We start from the raw sequence: 15,770 nt of genomic DNA, 5'->3' as shown, positions 1-15,770 counted from the left end.
GGTGTGTTGTTGCGGTTCAGGAAGGACCTCATCGCAGTCACTGCCGATATCCAGCAGATGTTCTACTGATTCCTGGTGAGGCATGAGCACAGAGACAACCTGAGATTCCTGTGGCACAAAGACAGTAACCTGTCCAAGGAGATCGAGGAGTATCGCATGCACGTGCATGTCTTTGGCAACAGCCCGTCCCGGGCGGTCGGCATCTGTGGCCTGCGGCGAGCTGCTCAAGAAGGTGAACAAAGGTATGGAGCGGACACCAGGCAGTTTGTTGAAAGACACTTCTACGTAGATGATGGGCTCATATCCGTTCCCACAGTCTGCAGCCATAGATCTACTGAAGCGTACTTGTGCATCACTGGCAGAGTCTAACTTGAAACTGCACAAAATCGCATCAAACAGCGTTGCTGTGATGAAAGCAAAAAAATTATAAAAAATTGATCCAAAAAAAAAAGGTTTTATATCTGGATTTTTTTTTCTTGCCGGCACAGTGCCCATCCACATGGTGGCGCCTTGAGCGACCACCTTTGTCACCTATAGCAAGCCCTGCCTTCAGTGATCGGCAGGTCATCACACTATACATATAGCGTGGTGACCTGCTTTGTTTCACACCATCCTCTGAACCTGCCCACTTCCTACTACCTCGATGTGGTGACAACACAGATTTCAGTGGTGCATTAGTGATGATAAGGTCAGCCATGCAACAGTAGAGTAGCCATAATCTACCTGACTTGACCTTTCCAACAAGGATTAACTACATTAGCCTTCCAGCAGAGCCGTGCAGATGAGCAGCCTGTCACTACCGCACTACTTTCTAGTACTGAAAAATGGAAATTTCATATATATATATATATATGTATGTGTGTGTGTGTGTGTGTGTGTGTGTGTGTGTGTGTATATGTATAGAAAGATTTAGGAATGAAAGGCCCCTGAGCAGTGAGGCTCTCTGGCAGGCAGAAACAATGCAGTCACACCAATTGTGCAGAGGCCTCACCCTGAATTATGCCTAGATGTGATTCATAATGTGTCTCTGTGATTTCCAACACATCAGCCGAGGGCTTAAATTTACCTGATTTCTTTGCTGCCTTCATGCACCTGTGACTCACGGAAGCAATGAATGGCCCAGAAGAAGATGGGGGGCGGGGGGGAGTTGCATCTTGCCTCTCAGCAGAGGAATATTGTTCAGCTTTGCAGGAAGATATGAGTGAAGCTGTGTCGCAATGCTGTCCATCTATGTGGCAGCTAAAGTTTAGTTAATTACTTACAGAACAGAAGGTATTTCAATTGGAAGCGTCTTTCACGTCCACACCACAATTTTTCAGTCGGGACTGCAGCTGAGAAGTATCGTTTTGCTACTATTGGTATTTTTAGGACTACCGCTACATTAAATTTATTACCAGTGAAATATTGCAGTATGCTGTAAAACAGAACACTACGGAACAAGTGGAGCACATTCTAAGCCCATATCACACAATGCAATGTGGTCATTCATATCAGAGAATCAGGCAGTGAGCAGGCAGCTTTTTTCTGTTCAAACTTGCTCCTTTTTCATACTGCCACCATCTTCTCCCACTGTCTTTAGATATAAGGGGGAGCTGCTGTGAGGCTCTGTGAAATGAATTTAGCCAGCCCTCTTTCTAGGCACAGGTAGGACGCTTTCTAACAACACACTCAACAGTTATGATATATCACAAGCTATTTTACAGTTAAAAAAACAAATGCGTCTTGTTATGAGCAGCATCTGACAACCTAATCTTTTTATAATATCACAAAATATGTGTTTATATGAAAATGTGCATGCAGAAGCTGGCTCTGGATGTGTTTCAGACTTAATGCATTGGGCAATGTTTCACAGAGAGCCGAGGCAATTTAAAACATTGTAGAGTGGCCTTTGGCATTCCCATATGGAAGAACAGAGGAGCCTCAACCATCCACATCCTCCTCCTCCTTTTTTTTTCACTCACAGTGTTTGTGAAAGGGCTGATTCCATTAGCTGCATGTGCATTGCTACCAGGTGGGGTTTGAACTGCTACTTGATAAAAGCATTTGGGAGAATTGGAGGGCCAGTGAATGGGACAGAACCTGAATAAGTTTATGTGAAGCTGCTGGTGCATTGTGTTCCAGTCATTTATATTCCTTTTCTCAACACCTGTGTGTGTGTGTGTGTGTGTGTGTGTGTGTGTGTGTGTGTGTGTGTGTGTGTGTGTGTGTGTGTGAGTTCCCTTCACGGTTGGCAGAACAAGTAAATGGAGTAAGTGCCAGAAGACACACAGACTTTAAAAGCGAATGCCTTGAATTTGAATTTGTTCAATACAAGAATGTATTTGTGTCTCGACCAGGCCACCATCTATGGAAAACATATTGCCTTAAGTTTGATCTAGGACCTTTATGAAAATGCATCAGTGAATCAAATAGAAAGTGTAAATCAAACGTCAGAATTGTTTAATAGTCCTGAAGGCTGCTTAAACAGCATGATAGCTCACAGTAAAGTGGGTGATGAGCTGCTGCTGCTGCAGGGATAAATAAAGTTGAATTAAAAATAAATTATTCATTAGCAAAAGGGACTCAGGCATTTGGTCACTTTAGCAGTCAAATGTAAATGCAAGGTTTCTCTATAAGAACAATGTAAAGAGATAAGAGGTTGGAGGAGGGGGGAAAAAAGCAAAAACTCTTTTGGGCATTGTCACTTAAACAAAAAAACAGAGACAACCGAGGACTGAGAAACAGAACCAAGACATAACCATGAAAAGCCAGGCATAACTCCTAGTTGAGGCCAGGGAAACTGGTGCCCTTGAGAGCATGGATCCACAATTTGCTTCTCTTTGTTTTAGGCGTAGGATTTTGTCCCCACCCCTCGCATCAAAACTGATGACCTCAATACCTGACAGTTTTGTGTCAGTTGTATCACTCCCATGTTTAGCTTCAATGTAGCGTTTGGCTTTAGGATAATTCAGATTCCCAGTACGAATACCGTACCTATGTTCGGAGACTGTCTCTGGAACACACCGGGCGCGCAAGTGTCGCGTAGCGTAGATACGTGCCTGATTGTGGGCCTGGCCATTCATACCGGACACTTATTTCTACGCGCTGGTCACAAAGCAATCCTTCTCCTCTCTCCCTCGACAGAAAGAGACAGGGTTAGTGGGGAAAACTGTGGTAATTGTAGCCTATATATGGCTGTGTGTGTGTCTCTCTCTCCGTCCGTCCGTCAGTCTCTCCCGGAGCAGGCGATCAGACCGGCCGGAGTGGCATCGAAACACTACCGGCCCACCGGGAAAATTCCCAACTCTCCTGATTGCCACTCCGCCTCATGCACGTATTCAAAATCCAAGTTTCAGGAACAGGAGTCCTCTTCTTCGCCCAGAAAAAGAAAAAGAATATTGGAAAAAAAGCAAAAGACTTTTTGTCTTTTTGAAGCGTGAAGGCTACCGTAACTGTAATACGTAATTTGAACTGCGTGGTGCGAGAGAGTTGATTGCAATATACGATCTCAACGCTAGATGGGAGAAATTCCTACACATTGGACCTTTAATCTCCTTTTTGTGAGGCCAACATAGAAACAGCATTCCAAATGATACACAACATGGGTAGTATTACAATTTATGAAACTGGTGATAGGATAAACTTTGTTTGAAAAAACATCTCTAACAGTGTCGGTTTTTATCATATTCACACAGTAAATGTAATTACCACAGGAAAAATTACCTTTAGGTCGACGAAGCCAAGTTTCACGTTTAAGAGCAAGAAGGTCCTTGACTGTTGGTGCTCTTCTGATGCTGACCTCAGTGAATACCCCCTGTAAAGACATGTCGCTCTCAATGATGTCCCAATTTTTTTCAATGATGTGTTTGATCTGGACAGATTCTTTGCTATAAAGTGACAACGCTCCAAGTTGGGTCTGAGTAAGGACTTGAGCTTCATACCCTCTCTGTCTAAAGCGCTGCTGCATTTCCATAGACTGTATTTGGAAATCAAGATCAGAATCACATGTACGCCTTAGTCTCGGGATTTGTCCATAAGGGATATTAACAAACCCTGGTGGGTGAAAACTGTCCGCATGCTATATAGTATTTTGGTCAGTTGTTTTTATAAAAATAGAAGTGTGCAAAAAGGCTTGATCATCTTTAGAGATCTGTATATCTAGAAAGTTAATAACTTGTTGGTCGTATTCCAGGCTCAACATAAGATTTGCATTAAAACTGTTCATATAAGCAGGAGTCTAGAAGCTCTTTCTCTGATCCCAAAAAAAACTAAATAACATAATCAATGTATCTACCCAACCACTCAATGTTTTCTTTGAATGGGTTGTTTACAGAAACAATGTGTTTTTCCAATCCAATCCAACTTTATTTATAAAGCACCTTAAAAACAACACTGTTAAACAAAGTGCTGAACAGTCTATAAATAAACAATAACATACAACAGAGGCACAACACAAAATAATAAAACAATAAAAGAAATACAATAATACAAAACTCAACCCTCAAACTGAGTTAAAAGCCAAAGAAAATAAATGAGTTTTAAGACGAGATTTAAAAACAGGAAGGGACTCAGTCAGTCTGATGTGCAAAGGCAGCTCATTCCAGAGTCTCGGAGCTGCCACGGCAAACGCACGGTCACCTCTGGATTTACGTTTGGTCTTGGGGACGACCAGTAGTGCCTGGTCAGCCGACCATAGCGAACGAGAGGGGGTGTAGGGCACGAGCAGATTAGACATGTACTGGGGGGCCAGGCCATGCAGACATTTAAAAACAAATAGTCCTAAAAATAGGTTAGCATAATGAGGTGCAAAACATGCAATATCTATTATATTCAGGTCATCAGGTCTTGTCCCTAAATGGTGTCTCAAGGCCTCCAACCCTTCATCATGTGCAATGTTGCTGTAAAAGGACTCCACATCCATAGTGGCCATAATGCAAGAACCAATATTCTGTATTTGTGCTACTTTCTTAGTACTGTCCTCAATGTAGGAAGGTAATGTAGCAAGAAATGATTTAATGAAGTAGTCAATAAATTTAGTGGAAGGTTCCATTATTGAATCGTTCCCACTAATAATTAGTCTAACTGGTGGTTTTTCTATGTTTTTATGGACTTTGGGGCGCATATAAAAAGAAGGAAAACATTGATGTTGGCTTGGTAATGTATCAGCTACATGTACAAAGGTGTTATTTATTCACTGCTGCTACTAATATTCACACTGTACTTATTTATGTTCGTACTGTATTTATGTTGACACTGCACCACAATAGAATTTGTACAATCCATTTGAAACAATCTTTTTAACCTAATCTTACTTGTAACCTAATCTCACTTACTTCTACTTAACGTTTTTATTTATTAGGGCCCGAGCGCCGACAGTGGCGAAGGCCCTATTGAAACTGAAGGAATTATTAGGGCCCGAGCGCCGACAGCGGCGAAGGCCCTATTGAAACTGAAGGAATTATTATTATTCTTTTCCCGGCAAATGAATTGGCTTTTTGAGGGGCTTAACATATTCAAAAACTCACCAAATTTGGCGGTCGCATCAAGTCTGGTGAAAATTTACGTATTTTAAGGGTTTCGGGAATAGGCACGCAAAAATGGCTCGCTAGCGCCCCCTACAAAGTTAAAAGAATTGAGCCCCTGCAGTGCGTTTAACGTAGACTCACAAAACTTGGCACACATATGTATCATGTCAGGATGTACAAAAAACGTCATTGAAGCCATACCCTAAGCCCAACAGGAAGTCCGCCATTTTGATTTCAAAGTTCGAAATTAGTGCGATTTTGGCCATTTCCACATGTCGTACTTTAACGAACTCCTCCTAGAGATTTCATCCGATTAACTTCAAATTCGGTCTGTGCCATCTTAAGACATTAAAGATGAAAAGTTGTTAAAAGAAAAACTTTTCGTCATAGGGCATGGCCGTGGCGGGGCGGCCATTTTGTGCGTTTCGCCGCCGAAACAGGAAGTGGGTGTAACTCGAGTGTACATTGTCCGATTGGCTTGAAACATTTCAGGATTCATAAGAGTCCAACCCTGAGGACAAATAAAGGCCGATATTTACTTAAAGTCATAGCGCCCCCTAGTGGCAACAGGAAGTAGGCCTAAAAGTCAAGGTGCTATACTTTAACGAACTCCTCCTAGAGATTTCATCCGATGTACTTCAAACTTGGTCTCTATCATCCCAACACCTTAAAGATGAAAAGTTATTAAAAGAAAAACTTTTCGTCTGACGGTGTGGGCGTGGCGTGGCGGCCATTTTGAGTGTTGAGCGATGAACAAATAAATTATTGTAACTTGAGTGTACGTTGTCGTATCTGCCCGAAAATTCTCAAGATTGACAAGGGTCCAGGCCTGAGGACACCTACAGGCCATATTTGACTTTTGGTCATAGCGCCCCCCACTGGCAACAGGAAATGCGCCTTATATGACAAACATCATCCGATTTACATGAAACTTAGAATGTGTGGTCTACATGTAATAATGAGCCGGCCCCTATAATATAACCACGCCCACTTACTCAGGCCACGCCCCCTTCCATAACATTTGTACCGTTTAAGGTAGAGTCTTGTGTGAGGTGTCATTGAACTCAGCAGAGAGTTGCTTCTTCATTGGTGATGGTTTGGCCCGCCCTATGCTTAAGCCACGCCCCCTTTCATGAATGCTGATCCATCTAAGGTAGAGTCTTGTGTGAGGTGTCATTGAACTCAGCAGAGAGTTGCTTCTTCATTGGTGATGTTTGGCCCGCCCCCTATGCTTAAGCCACACCCCCTTTCATGACATTTGAACGATTTAAGGTTGACCATTGTGTGAGGTATCAATGAAATCAGCAGAGAGTTGCTTCTTCATTGGTGATGGTTGGGCCCGCCCCCTGTGGTTAAGCCACGCCCCCTTTCATAACATTTGAACGATTTAAGGTTGACCATTGTGTGAGGTATCAATGAACTCAGCAGAGAGTTCCTTCTTCATTGGTGATGTCTTGCCCCTCCCCCTATGCTTAATCCACGCCCCCTTTCATAACATTTGAACCGATTAAGGTAGACCCTTGTGTGAGGTATCATTGAACTCAGCAGAGACTTCCTTTTTAATTGGTGATGGTTGACCCGCCCCCTAAGCTTAGCCACGCCCCCTTTTATAACTGGTGACCCATTTAAGGATATAGACCCTTGTGTGAGGTGTCATTGAACTCAACAGAGAGTTGCTTCTTCATTGGTGATGGTTTGGCCCGCCCCCCTATGCTTAAGCCACGCCCCCTTTCATAAATGGTGACCCATTTATGGTAGAGTCTTATGTGAGGTATCATTTAACTCAGCAGAGTCTTCATTTTTAATTGGTGATGTTTGACCCGCCCCCTATAATTTAGCCACGCCCCATTTCACAGCTAATGAACTGTATGATGTGGAGTCTTGTGTGAGGTATCGTTGAACCCGGCAGGGAGTTCCCTTTTCATTGGTGATGATTTGCAGTGTCTGAGTGCCGCACAAATGCACGGTCACAAGGAGCGGCGTCCGCCAGTAATCCTGACGCGCACAGAGGCGCAAGGGCCCGTCCATCGCTGCTTGCAGCTTTAATTATTATTATTATGAGGACCTGTCCCCCTTCTTTTCTGGTTAAAAACAGCACCCCCTGTGGCACCCAGTGTAGACCATCCAAAAAAAAATCTACCATTTTTTTCTGTATTCCGGCTAGTAAGGTTGAGGGAGAGTCCACAAAAGTTAAACGGTGTCACAGTTGGGATGTCACAATGTTGTTTAAAACCAGTACTCTACCTTTAAAAGACATTTGTGGGAGCAGCCATTTCCACTTTGAGAGTTTCCCCTAAATTATTTATGTGACGTCCTCCCAGTTCTTTTGGACTATGGCTTCTTTTCCCAGAAACACCCTTAAGTATTTAAAACCATCCTTTTTCCAGGACAGGCTTTGGGGGCAAACTGGGAGACCGTCACGCCACTCACCGACAGCAAGGTCATCACTATTCTTCCAATTCACCCTCGCTGCCGATGCTACACTAAAACTCTCAATAATGTTGGTTAAAATATCTGCATCCCTTTGGTTTTTAATAAAAACAACAATAACATCTGCATAGGCAGTTAAAATAATGTTCCAATTAAAACCAGACCTTGTAGGTTGGAGTGTATTTTGTTCCAGGGAGAGTGCATAGAGCATCCCGCACAGAGTGCAGCCCTGCCGGACGCCTCTACACTCTCTAAAGGCGCTGACACACCAACCCGATTATCAGCCGTCAGACAGTCTGGCGAGGTCGAGAACCAAATCTGTTTGGTGTGTTCCGTGCCGTCGTCAGTTGGAGGAGCTGTTGGCGTTCATTTGGGCCGATTTGACATGTTGAATCGCCCAGTGGGCAGTCGGACTCGGAGGAAAAAAAAGTCAAACTAGGCTAGGGAACTGGGGACAGAAAGGCCGCGGACAGCAGGGCTGCGGACAGCAGCGAAGACGGATCCCCACTGGCGGCCAAATAGGTCGGCGAAGGTAGAGCCCCTCAGACGGTCAAGCAGGACGTCGAAGGTAAAGACCCTCTGGAGACCAGGCAGGACATTGAAGACACTTGGGCGGCCATCGACAAAGGCGAAACCCCTCTGGCGGCCGGCGGCGAAGGCGGAATCCTTCTGGAGGTCGGCGGCGAAGGCAGAGCACCTCTAGAAGCCGAACAGGATAGCAAAGGCAGAGCCACTCAGACGGCTCAGCAGGGCGTCAAGGACTCTTAGGAGGCCGCCTGTGAAGGCGAATCCGTTCTGAAGGCCGACGCCGAAGGCGAAACCCCTCTGAAGGCCGGCAGCGAAGGCGAAACCCTTCTGGAGGCCGGCGGCGAAGGCAGAATCCTTCTGGCGGCCATTGGCGAAAGCGGATCCCCTCTGTAGGCCAGCGGCGAAGGCGAATCCCCTCTGAAGGCCGGCGGCGAAGGCAAAACACTTCTGGAGGCCGGCGGCGAAGGTAGAATCCTTCTGGCGGCCGTCGGCGAAGGCGAATCCCCTCTGAAGGCCGGCGGCAAAGGCGAAACCCTTCTGGAGGCCGGCGACGAAGGCAGAATCATTCTGGCGGCCGGCGACGAAGGCGAATCCCCTCTGAAGGACAGGCAGACCGAGCAGGAGAAGGGGCAGCTGGGTTGGAGACAGGCGACGAGTCAGCTGGGCTGAAGACAGGTGACGAGTCAGCTGGGCTGAAGACAGGCGACGGGTCAGCTGGACTGAAGACAGGCGACGAGTCAGCTGGGCTGAAGACAGCTGGGCCAGAGTCCGTCAACATGGACCGTCAGCTGAGACTCTGGTCCGCTGAACAGCACGGGCTCTGGTCCGCTGCACAGCACCGGCTCAGGTCTGCTGCACAGCATGGGCTCTGGTCCACTGCACATCACCGGCTCAGGTCCGCTGGACATCTGAGGCTCTGGAACACAGGTCAGCTCATGAATACTGGTCAGCTCGGGAACACTGGACATCTGAGGAACACTGGTCAACTGACTCTGGTCCGCTGGACAGCACGGGCTCTGGCCTGCTGGACAGAACGGGTTGAACCAGTGCATGGCGTCAGGGACCATGTCGACCACGTCCCCTCTTACGGCCTCCAGGGTTCCCAGAAAAAATAACCAGGCGGGTACCCTCCTAGGACTGCTGGTAGTCGGTTGTACTCATTGACCATGTGGCAGGCTGGTTGCAAACTGGTAGAGAAAGTAGCTGACTGCTAGCAGGCTTGGAGGCAGGAAGGCCGGTTGGTTGCTGAAGCTCAGGAGGACTGACAGGCTTGGAGACTGGAAGGCCAAACTCTCTCTCAGTAGCCTGCCAGCAAACCTCCATGAGGTGCCTGGCAAAAACTGGGTTTTTCTCATGCAAATCACAAAAGAAATTAATCATAATTTCTCCATCAGAGTCCAGGGGGTGAAAATGTGGTTCAAAATCAAAAACTGCTGAGTCCATACTTGGTGGGATCATTCTGTTACGGCTTGACGAGGGATAGACAAAGCTTGGACCCAAATGCCAGGAAGCAAAAAAAAACACAGGAGACTAGTAGCCACGACAGCACACAACATGACATGACGCACCACAACAAACAATGCTCCCACACCAGACAAAGACAACACAGAGACTAAATAAACCAGGTAACGAGGACTAACGAGGGACAGGTGACACTAGGCTGGGCAAACAGGTGAAACACATTAGGGCAATCACAAGGGAAGGAAAACTAAAGACAGGAAGTAAACTAGACAAGACAAGGGAGACAAGACAGACTTCAAAATAAAACAGGAAACAGAACATAACAGAAACTAACAATCATAACACAGATTCAGCAACTGCATGGCCTATTTCTCGCTTAAAATGTTTTCAGAAACACATTTCGGTGAACTATTTTCGTAAAATACGAGATTGTATTCCAAACGAGCCGCCATTATGGTCAGTTTTGAAATTCAGGAGAAGCCAGACCCATGTGATGCGTTCGTCCAATCAGCTGCTGGTTTTCATTTTTTGGGCGACAATACAGATTAGCGCCGCCTGCTGTTATGGAGACGTATTACGTCTCGCGCAGAACGTACGCTCAAGTCAGCATCGCTTCGGTATGCTTTTTTTGTAATATTGGTTATTTGTTGGGGGTTTCAAAAAGAAAAAGTATTGTATAATAATAACTCAACAAAAACATCATACACTTTTAGAAGGGCATGGACTCTGTTGTGTTCAATTTAACGTGGAATGTCGGGATTTCTGGGTTTCCAGTCGGAAACTATACATGTCTACGGGAAATGTCATGGTCGGAAAGATATAACGTTATTTGCTCTATGAAAGACATCGACAAAGACGAAAACTAAGGACATTTAGTCGATTATTTTATTTTATTTTAGTTAGTTTTGCAAACAGACATTGCAGTTTTAGTTTAGTTATCGTTTTTTGTAATGCCTCGTTTTTATTTTTATTTCAGTTAACGTCAATGTTTTTTCCCACCTAGTTCTCGTTATTTCGTTCGTTTTCGTTAACGATTATAACCTTGGTTCCGAGGCACTTTTCTGACCAAATAAGGGAGACTGATCAGTCCGACTGCCTTTTCTGCTGACAGTCGGTCGTCGGGGAGAAATTAAAAACAAAAATAAAAACAAAAATAAAAACCAATAAATTAATTAAAACACACATTGGAGCTTTTTTCATCATTGTTAATTTGTCTTTTTGCTTTAAGCAGAAGTTTTCTCAATGTAAAAATCTCTGATGAGTGAGGCCAGACTCCTCTCTCTGACTCACGTGGAGTCTGGCCGAGGTGTAGAGTTTAGATTCTCTGCCCGAGCCCGAACCGGGCCGGGCAGGGCTGACATTTTATGCCGCTATGATCGGGCCGGGCCGGGCCCTTAAACAAGCATTTGCATTTTTTTAATCATTACTTTATTAGCCTTATTCGGTGGGGAGCAAGCTATGCCCTCCAGCTTCTCCCGTAGCTCTGGGTGCATGTTCTGCACTGACTTGAGTGTGAGGCTACACCGCGTCTCCCCCCCCTCTGCAGCATTGTTGTCGGCCAATTAGGTGTTCGAGACAAGAAAGTCTCCTATACGGTTCCAGGGCTTTGATTATGTTGCTGCATACCTACACTATTCGGCTGAGGGAGCAGCTAGGGTCGAGTTTTTTTTTTTACGTTTCTTCGGATCCATTTGCGATCCATTCCATTCTAAATAAGTCCTCATTGCATTACCGGTATTCATTAAGATAATTCTAAACAGATTTCTGTAGTTCTCAGAATTGTAGTTTAGAACGTCAGTTATAACGGCCCATGTATTAAAAAAAGTTGTCGGGTTTAAATCTGGCTCTGGCTCATAATTACGTTTATATTACGTCTTATATTAATTATACTGCAAATATTTTTGGCAACTTTGTATAACAACTTAAATAGACAATCTGCCCACAGTCCCATCCTCAAGGCTATACGGGTGCAGGGGCAGTTACAGCACACAATGTAATCTTTCAACATGCATAAATTTGCTCTTTGACAAAACAAAACACATCACAAGTTGTAATTCTGTTTAACAGCCAGATGCTGTTCACGTCTTTGTGACCTTCTGCATGCAAGACAAAAAAAGAAACTTAAATGTTACTGTATATGTTGTGAACTTGTTGAACAATTGAACATGAAAAAAAAAAAAAAAAAAATGTTTTTTAAAATGAAATTTTGAGCATTAAAAATGTTCTGCATTCTGATACATTTTCAGGCACAAATTTATGGTGAAAACATCTTAATTTATGTCAAGGAAAATTCAAAATTTTAAATTTAATGGTATATAATGCAGTAAGGGAAGGGGGCTTTCACATCTGACAACAAAGTCCAGTTCATTTAATTAAAGTGATGGTTCGGAGTAATTTCACCCTAGGGTCCTTTGCACCATTACCTCGAGCCAAACAACCCCCCATAAGCTTTTTTTCCCTTGGACTAACATTGGGCGAGTTAGCATTATCAGCCGAATGGCTTAGTGCAGGCGCTAATGGATCCACGTTTGTATCCTGTAAATTACCCCACCAATAATGCCCGGAATGATACCAAACTTCTACAGTAGTAAAAATTGTTTCTGTACTTATAAAACAAGGCATTAGAACGTTTGTAAGTAGGCCTACACCAGGATTTTATTTAAATAGCACTTGTTTGATGGCTTCTACTCTCTGCTGCTAGCGCTGGTAGCTAGCGTTGCTAGCTAGCTAGCTCTCCAGGCACAAATAGGTACGGGCAACCTTTGAAATTGAGCCACTCATCGTCGCGTTCGATGCTCACCTCTGACTCTGCCATTTTGTTGATCTATTCTGCTGTTCTCTCGCTTCTTGCTTGGTAGTCTCTTCCAGCAATAGATGTTGTGCTCTGTGCGTGATCTCGTGGGATGTTGCGCGATCTCGCGCGCTAGCGCAGTGGCAGAGAGAAGTATCCATCAGGCAAGTGTTATTTAAATATACTTCTGGTGTAATTACAAACTTTCTAATGCATCGTTTTATAAGTACAGAAACTATTTGTACTACTGTAGAAGTTTGGTATCATTCTGGGCATTATTAGTGGGGTAATTTACGAGATACAAACGTGGATCCATTAGCGCCTGTACTAAGCTAACCAGCTGATAACGCTAACTCAACCAACGTTATAACAAGGGAAAAAAGCTTAAGGGGGGTTGTTTGGCTCGAGGTCAAGCTGCAAAGCAGCCTAGGGTGAAATTACTCCGAACCATCACTTTAATATGAACAGGACATAACTGTATCTTTTTCCCAAGGACGTTTTGCTCCTAAGTTGAAAAATGTAGGAGTGACTTACATAAAGTAACTGCTACTACTGATGTAGCTAATTTGTACAATAATACAAAAGTGTTATGAATACAAAACAGTATGAAGTGTAATATTTTCTATTTTGAAATATTGATAAATAAATTGTCAGTGATGTTGAATAGCCTGACGGCCTACAGTAGAGTATACGGTTCGGCATTCATGCGAACCGCAGATTAATTGTGAACAGGGCGCAGCAGAGAGGCAGAGTGAGACGTCTCTGCAGCTTATTCAGGGAGTCAGGTCAATGCTGCTAAAGCACTCAAAACTTTGAGTTTCATGCGTAGGCTACTCCCAAATGGCTCGCATCAGGTGTTAAAATGAACTGTTTTCCAAAACACGGAAAAAAGTAATAACTTATTTTTTCAGGTTATGAAACTGTCTCAATTTAATACTGCTAGACGGCAGCGCAGCCCGCCACGCAGACAGACAGCAGTCGGAGCTCCAGCGGATGAAGAGCTCTGCGTCCGTCAGCAGCGGTTTCTCGCTGCGCCACCGGTCCCCAGAGCAGCATGGTCACCTGGAGAGTCTGGTACAGTCTGACTCTGCAAACGGAGATACCATCAGCGCTATGTAGCGGAGCATTCAGATCCAGTCAAATCAGCGTCAGCTGCATGTGTTTATACAGTAGTGGCTGTGGATGAGAGGGAGACTGGCTGCGGAAAATCAGATGTTTTGGCGCTCGTGATATTCTTTTGGCGCTGGCTAAAACCTCTTTAAGGGGCGCCAAAACTTTCTCTATGCAGTAAAAACCCTGAATAAATAGCGGTAATAAATTCATAATACTAACCATTAAACTCTGGATGGACTCCAGCCGTCTTCTCTGCGGGGAAAAAGATTGATGTGGGGAAAGGCAACTTCTTCTGTGTGTTAATTAGCGGATGGCAAACCAAGTTTAATGCTCATACCGCCACCTACATTACTGTATTGGAGTGTGTAGAATAATCAGTGGCATTAATTAATCTGCATGGAGGAGCTATTCACAGTCAGGTCTGTTGTGTTTGTGTGTGGGAGAGAGAGAGAGAGAGAGAGACAGAGAGAGACAGAGAGAGAGCATATACTGCAGATGTGGCGGTCAACACTGATTGTGTGGCAGGCCGCCACAAATATATCAGTGTATGGGAAACACTGGCCCTTTGTCACTGTTAACAAGAACACATGTTCTTATAGGCTTATGTATTCTGTCATTTGAGCCTGCCCTGTCAAGGACACATTTCTATCACAAATGACAGACCATACATTTATTATCTTATCTTGATCTGCATGTCCTTGTTTGAAATAATTCCTTTATAATTGTATAGTTGGCCATGCTGAAGGGACATTGTTTTTGTCATTTTTGCCAAGTGTAAGTTTGAATTGTGTTTTTGCTAATTAGAATTTGAGTTCACCATTAGCTTGCTCATTTGCAGTTTGTGTTTTTTTGTGTTTATTACAAGTTAGACTAATCAGTTTTTGCCCTTCCAGGGAGCTCTGCTGTGTTCACCCAACAACCGACAGACTTGGTGGTGGTGGCAGGCCAGCCAGTCACCCTGCCCTGCTCCATCCCCGGCTACCATGGCATGGTGCTCTGGCTGCGTGATGGCATGGCCCTGGGTGTTAACAGGGATCTGTCAGGTAATATCTCAATTACTGAGTTTTCTGATATGATCGGCTGATACAAATGCAATGAAGGATTCCTCTACATGAGTCAAACAAGCAAGTGTACTAAATGCCATAAATATAAAATAACATCATCATAGAAAATCACCAGAAGTGTTGAAGCCTCTAAGGGACCAAAACAAGTACATCATTCATTGCTCAGTTACTCCTCGTCAGCTATCAAAGTAAACATTTCCAGGGATACACCCATACTTCTCCTCCCCTGATAACAATTGGCATACATGAAACTCAGTGTATAGGCCGATAAGTACAATGTTGGGAGGGTTACTTTTAAAAACGTATTCCATTACAGATTACTGAAAACATGTCCTAAAATGTAATTTGTAACGTATACCATTAGATTACTCAAATTAAGTAACGTATTTTAAATGCTATTTATATATTATGCCAACTATCCCCACAAGAAGAGATCTTTTGTTTAATCAGTCTTGGAGCTGACACTCTGCTGTCTTGAGACTGATTAGAACAAAAGAAATGCATATCCCTGTAAACTTGAATAGACTACAAAAAGTCTAAAAAGTCTAAAGTCTTTCATCCATGACCAAAAGTAACCTGGCAATTCAGAGGTGGGTCCTTATCTTGAGAAACATCTGACCAATAGGGAGAGTTTTCATTTGAGGAACCACCCACAACTCCAAAGGAATATATTTGTGAAACTGAGAAATGTTCAGGACTGTTAGATGTGACTCCACAAGGGAGAAGCTTCCTTTCAGTCCGCTGCAGCGTTAAATCCTGTTTTGTCGTGTAATTTTCATCATTTTGTCTATTAAATATTTTTGTTAATATCTTCATTTGGACCCAAGCCTTCTCCTTCCTCAGAAATTCAAGAAAAACGCATCAGACCATCTCTTCACT

The 15,770-nt window shown here is 44.0% G+C and overlaps 1 protein-coding gene across 1 annotated transcript in view; it reads left to right on the top strand.

Moving 5' to 3' along the window:
- The window catches only part of LOC116052891 (kin of IRRE-like protein 3), a 368,756-nt gene that overhangs the window by 184,750 nt on the left and 168,236 nt on the right, over positions 1-15,770 (top strand). Inside the window, exon 2 of the mRNA XM_035990803.1 lies at positions 14,721-14,870. Coding sequence (XP_035846696.1) covers positions 14,721-14,870 — 150 coding nt within the window. The remainder of the gene's footprint in view (positions 1-14,720; positions 14,871-15,770) is intronic.

Source organism: Sander lucioperca, chromosome 13 (genome assembly GCF_008315115.2).
Source record: "Sander lucioperca isolate FBNREF2018 chromosome 13, SLUC_FBN_1.2, whole genome shotgun sequence".
NCBI lineage: Eukaryota > Metazoa > Chordata > Actinopteri > Perciformes > Percidae > Sander > Sander lucioperca.
Note: the sequence above shows the minus strand (reverse complement) of the source record. Positions and strands in the feature narration are given on the sequence as shown.